A 6,488-nucleotide genomic window follows, 5' to 3' on the forward strand; every position below is an offset into this window, starting at 1 on the left:
CGAACCTGGGACCCTGGGACCCTGGAGCTGTGAAGCATTTATGCTAACCACCATGCTACCCTGCTGCCCCCTACTCATGACAATAAGCAATTTTCATTTCATTCATTTTTCAATCTTTCCTTGCAACATCCATAAGACAGAAAGAACCCTTTTTACAGAAAGACATCAGGTTTAACTTCTCTACTGAGTACAGTTACCACTTTGAAATCACCAATTGGACATTCTTTAGCCTGCAGAGATTCACACACATCCTGCTGTGACTGCAGCTTCTCCAAATCTAAAACAAAACTAAACACACCCTGTCGCTGTGAGCCCAAAGTGAAAGTAAAAAGTTGACAGTCAGCCTAGCTCCACCCACATTCTGACATCACTGATAAACACCCATTTCTTAAAGGTACATCCACTACAGCTGTCTGATAAACACCCACTTCTTAAAGGTACTCTCACCATGACAGAAGGAACAGAAGGTGTTTGGGCATAGCTAGATGACATTATAATATGGTCCTCAACAAAAGAAGAGCATATTGAACGACTGAGACAAGTGTTTCAGCACGTAAACAAATGTGGCTCAAATTAAACAGGGGATCAGTTCTGGGTCCTCTGCTGTTTGTGATTTTCATTAATGACTTGGATGAGGGAGTTGAAGGATGGGTTAGTAAATTTGCAGACGATACGAAGATTGGTGGAGTTGTGGATAGTGAGGAGGGCTGTTGTCGGCTGCAAAGAGACATAGATAGTCCATTTTGGAAGGACAAATATAAATGTGGAATACAGGGTTAACGGTAGGGTTCTTGGCAATGTGGAGGAGCAGAGAGATCTTGGGGTCTATGTTCATAGATCTTTGAAAGTTGCCACTCAAGTGGATAGAGCTGTGAAGAAACCCTATGGTGTGCTAGCGTTCATTAGCAGAGGGATTGAATTTAAGAGCCATGAGGTGATGATGCAGCTGTACAAAACCTTGGTCAGGCCACATTTGGAGAACTGTGTGCAGTTTTGGTCGCCTCATTTTAGGAAGGATGTGGAAGCTTTGGAAAAGGTGCAAAGGAGATTTACCAGGATGTTGCCTGGAATGGAGAGTAGGTCTTACGAGGAAAGGTTGAGGCTGCTCGGCTTTTTCTCATTAGAACGGAGAAGGATGAGGGGCGACTTGATAGAGGTTTATAAGATGATCAGGGGAATAGATAGAGTAGACAGTCAGAGACTTTTTCCCCGGGTAGAACAAACCATTACAAGGGGACATAAATTTAAGGTGAATGGTGGAAGATATAGGGGGGATGTCAGAGGTAGGTTCTTTACCCAGAGTAGTGGGGGCATGGAATGCACTGCCTGTGGAAGTAGTTGAGTCGGAAACGTTAGGGACCTTCAAACGGCTATTGGATAGGTACATGGATTACGGTAGAATGATGGGGTGTAGATTAATTTGTTCTTAATCTGGGACAAAAGTTTGGCACAACATTGTGGGCCGAAGGGCCTGTTCTGTGATGTATTTCTATATTCTATGTTCTAAACCAATCCAAATGCATGTTTGCAACTTCTACGCTTAACTTTTTGGGTGATAATATATCTGAACAGGGTGTGCAACCAGACAATGAGAAAATTTCAGCCATTCAAGGCATGAAGGTCCCTGAAGATAAAAAAGCAGTACTACGATTTCTCGGCTTTGTCAACTTCTTATGCAAATTCATACCTTTTTTTCTATAAATTTAGAGTACCCAATTCATTTCTTCCAATTAAGGGACAATTGTAGCCTGTCCAATCCACCTATCCTGCACAGCTTTGGGTTGTGGGGGTGAAACCCACGCAGACACGGGGAGAAGGTGCAAACTCCACACGGACAGTCACCCAGGGCTGGGATCGAACCTGGGTCCTCGGGTTAATTTGGACGGTGGTGGCCTCTGTGCTGACCTGGGACCTTTGACCCTGCCGTAGGGTCCTTTTCTCTGGTCTTGTTCTTGGCCCTCCGTGGTCTGCCTCAGCTGCTTCTGCCCTCCCCTACCTCCCTACCCTCCCCCTCTTCCTTCCCACTTCTGATTAATGATAAACAACTGCTGCCGAATAGGCCGGTCATTATCTGATCTAGAACAAATGGCAAATAATTCTTCCAAAGAAGACAGCAAACTGGAAGAAGAAAGTGAATTGGACTTTCCTAAACAGTAATTTGTTACATCCTCTTGCAGTAAAGCCATTGCAATCCGCTTCAGGTACAGGTATTTCCCAGAGCCTGCCTCCTGTGAATGAAAGGAGACATGATAGCGTGACATCAGTTAGTCAGGGTGAGGACAGTCATACCAAGCAAAAGGCTGGTTTACTCGCATCCTTTCAAAGGTCCACAGAGCCTCTTCAAGGTAAAGGAAGCAAACGGCAAAGGAGATGAACGAATCGGTAATTATTTCCTTTTGAAAATTAAGGGGCAGGTGGATGGAGAACCATGTAGTGATTCTGCCACCGCATCGGTTAACAAAAACTAGAAACGTCAGGGAGCCAATAATGTGCCATCCTCTGATTCTGAAAATGAAGAACGGTTGAAATCGGGAAAGTACACATTGTTTGAGTCCGCATTATCAATTGGGGATAAAAGCTGTGATTACAGAAACGCTGATCAAGAGGTAAAAGCTGTAAAACAAAGAATTTTGCAGATACAGCCAACCAACGTTGCGCAATCTGAACACAGCTTTACCTGTCGATAAATTAACCATGTGCAGGAGGATAAGAGAGAATGCAAAGCTGGAGGGGTTGGAGTGTGCTTATTGATTAAAAATGAATTAATTATTTCTCTCGGCATTGACAATACTATGAAAGAGAAAATGCTGGAAAATATCAGCAGGTCTGGCAGCATCTGTCGGGAGGGGAAAGAGCGAACGTTCCGAGTCCGATGACTCTTTGTGAAAGCTAACAGACAGAGAAAGTGGGAAATATTTATACTGCGGAGTGAGAATGAAAGAAGAGTCATAGCCACAGAAACCCAGGGAACCCGGGTACTAATGGCCACAGAAACCAAGGGGAAAGAGTTTTAATAGCAGTCCCCAGAGAGAACAAAAGATGTGAAAGGACAAACTAACATCAGAGGATGAACTGTAGATGTGGGGGGAGGGGAAGGGGGAAGCAAAGTGGAGACAGGTGAAGGAAAGGTGGATAAGATTGGGAGGGGGGGGAATTAAATGTATATTAAGAAAGAAAGAAATGGTAAAAGGCAGTTAAAATGATATGGGATGAAAACAAATGGGTCGAGGTGGGGTATAGCTAAGCATCTGACGTGTTGAATTCGATGTTCAGGCCGGAAGGCTGTAGCATGCCTAACCGGAAGATGAGATGTTGTTCCTCCAGTTTGCGTTGAGCTTCACTGGAACATTGCAGCAGGCCAAGAACAGACATGTGGGCATGGAAGCAGGGTCTTTTGTTAAAATGGCAAGCAACAGGAAGGTCAGGGTCCTGAATGCGCACGGACCGCAGATACTACTTGCAGCTTAGTTGCAGAGATTTCTTGAAATCTGGTTAACTACTCACTGGGCAATCAGAAAAGACTGACTGCATTACACGAGATATTGAAAGATGGATAGACAGAGCTCCAGGGAAACACTGGGGAGCACTTTGTTAGTTACTCATGGGGTAGATATAAGAAACTCTGAACCAATAAAGCTACATCTGACTTGACTAAAACCATGTAGACTGGCTCAGTTAGAGATTGAAATACAATGCATGTTGTACAAGTTGCAGAGACAAGCAAATAAAACTGCTTGGTCCCCCCTTCTTTTATTTTTGCTGTTACATTATTGATCCATGGATGATTAATGGACCTGTGTCTTTAAGGGAAGTGGCCTCTGCCATTAATTCAAGCAGAGGATTTCAGCGGCAGGAGAGATCACTGTGCTGGTTCAATATGGAGCTGTAGACTGATTGACACTAATGACAGAGATTGGCTGCGGTTGGATTGATTTGCCTGAAGTGATCCAAAAGGCTGTGCTCTGCCCGGTAATAGGTGGTGATTGGATTTGGTTTTGTCAGCCCCAGGGAAGGACCTGCTATCCTACCCTCCCCGCTTTCCAGAAAGGCGGCGTTTCTGAACTGGCAGAGAGTCTGTGTACAGGAGAACCATTACAGACTGCGCAGAGGAAGTCCAGAACCTGCTACCACTCCCAAAATGTAGGACATTTTGGCCTAAATTTACAGCCAACAATAATCAGTGACGAATGTAATGTCAATTCCCATGTCAATAACAACAATCCCATCCTCCCACCAAACCCCAGACATTGGCCCGCATGTTAACACAAACACATGACAAAAAGGAATCAGGAATCACCCATAGTCACTATTAACACATAGTACCCCTCCCCCCAATCCTCCCAGCACCCCCCCCCCTAATGTTCGATGTGATCCAGTTCTCGAAAGTGCAGAATGAATAGCGCCCATGAATTGTAGAACCCCTCCATCCTTCCCCTCAGTTCCAATTTGACCTTTTCAAGCGTTAAGAATTCCAGCAGGTCCCCCCCCCCCCCCCCCCCCCCCGCCACGCCAGGGCACAGGGTGGAGAGGTTGATCTCCATCCCAACAGGATCCACCTTCGGGCTATCAACGAGGCAAAGGCTACAACATCTGTCTCGTGCCCGTTGCCAACCACGGCTGGTCCGACACCCCGAATATGGCCTCCCGAGGGCCCAGGCCCAGTTTCACGTGCACCACTTCAGAGATTACCCTAAAAACCTCCTTCCAGTAACCCTCCAGCTTTGGACAGGACCAAAACATATGAACGTGGTTTGTGCCCCCCCCCCCCGCACAATATTCACACCCATCTTCTCCCCCCTCGAAGAGCCGGTTCATCCTCGCCCTTGTGAGGTGCGCTCTATACACCACCTTCAGCTGTATCAGCCCCAATCTCGCACACGAGGTGGAGGCGTTCACCCTCCAAAGCACCTCACACCAGAACCCCTCCTCCATATCCTCTCCCAACTCTTCCTCCCACTTTGCCTTGATCCCTTCTACCGGCGCCTTCTCCTCCTCCAAAATAGCCCCGTAAACCGGCGACGCTACCCCCTTCTCCAGTCCCCCTGTCGTCAGCACCTCCCCCAGCAATGTGGAGAGCTGGTGTGACTTGACGACCTTTCTCCAGAAGGCCTCTGCTTGTGAGTACAGCATTTGCTGCAACTACAGAGTCCTGGAGGCAGGCCAGGGACTGAAAGAAAAGAAAGTTTGGTGAAACAGGGCCCCTGACTCTCCAGGAAAATCGTGAATACAGGCTACAAAACAAAGATTGTAATCCACAAGCTCGCTGTGAAGAACACCTGCAAGGAACCACCATTCAAGCAAAGACCCTTTTCTCTTTCATTTACGTTTTCGTTACCCCTTTTCATCCTTCTGTGTTTGTTTGTCTTGCGTGTACATAGGGACAGGTTAAAGTGGGGGTCAGGTACTCATTAATATTTAGCCGACTGCATATTTCATGATAGTTCTTGTTATAAATAAGCAGTAATTGTGTTTCAACTTACAAACCTGCTGACTGTAATTATTGGGCAGCCAAAGGCTTTGGGAATTTAATACAAATTATTGGTTAATTCACTTGTGTTGTGACTCTGGGACCTGAGGGGTTGGAATTGACCGCGCACTCGCACAGGGTGTCATTACGCGAAGCCCCCTCTGCCCTCTCGGGTTGTCACCCTCCCCGCCGGCCACCATTAGACAAAGGGACCAAAAGATATAGGAGCAGAATTAGACCATTCGGCCCATCGAGTCTGCTCTGCCATTCGATCATGGTTGATATATTCTTCGTTCGCCCTAGCCCCTCGCCCCTTGAAGAAATCCTCTTATTTACTAAGAACAGCAGATTTGTGTTTGAGGTGCTGCTACCTACAAGGGCTATAGGCCCAGAGCTGGATGGAGAAATCAGACAGAATAGTTATTTCTTAGAACATCAGAACTAGGAGCAGGAGGGGACAATTTATCCATCTCTAGTCTGCTCCACCGTTCAATACCATCCTGCTGATCTCATCCTGGCCTCTCCCCCTCACCCCCCCCACCCCCCCTCACCCCCCCCACCCCCCCTCACACCCCCCCCACCCCCCCTCACCCCCCCCCACACCCCCCCTCACCCCCCCCCACACCCCCCCCCACACCCCCCCCCACACCCCCCCCCACACCCCCCCTCACCCCCCGTCCTTTCTTTTCAATAAATTCAGAGTATTTTTTTTTCAATTAAGGAGCAATTTAGCGTGGCCAATCCACCGACCCTGCACATCTTTGGGTAGTGGGGGTGAGACCCACGCAGGCACGGGGAGAATGTGCAAACTCCACACGGACAGTGACCCAGGGCCGGGATTCGAACCCGGATCCTCAGCGCCGCAGTCCCAGTGCTAACCACTGCGCCACATTCCGCCCCCCCTCACTCCCCCCCTCCCCCATCCTGTGAGCTTCACTCGGAGGTCATTCACTGCAAGGGGGCTCTGGATGTGCTGGGAAATGGCGAGAGGCGGCAGAAAAGCGGGGGCTTGGGGGGGGGG

At 47.9% G+C, this 6,488-nt stretch overlaps 1 protein-coding gene across 1 annotated transcript in view; it reads left to right on the forward strand.

Annotated features, from left to right (window-relative positions):
- Window positions 1–6,488, forward strand: part of LOC119955884 (wiskott-Aldrich syndrome protein-like) — a 42,822-nt gene that overhangs the window by 19,314 nt on the left and 17,020 nt on the right. The window contains exon 6 of the mRNA XM_038782537.1: window positions 2,178–2,345. Coding sequence (XP_038638465.1) covers window positions 2,178–2,345 — 168 coding nt within the window. The remainder of the gene's footprint in view (window positions 1–2,177; window positions 2,346–6,488) is intronic.

This window comes from Scyliorhinus canicula, chromosome 21 (assembly GCF_902713615.1).
Source record: "Scyliorhinus canicula chromosome 21, sScyCan1.1, whole genome shotgun sequence".
Taxonomy (NCBI): domain Eukaryota; kingdom Metazoa; phylum Chordata; class Chondrichthyes; order Carcharhiniformes; family Scyliorhinidae; genus Scyliorhinus; species Scyliorhinus canicula.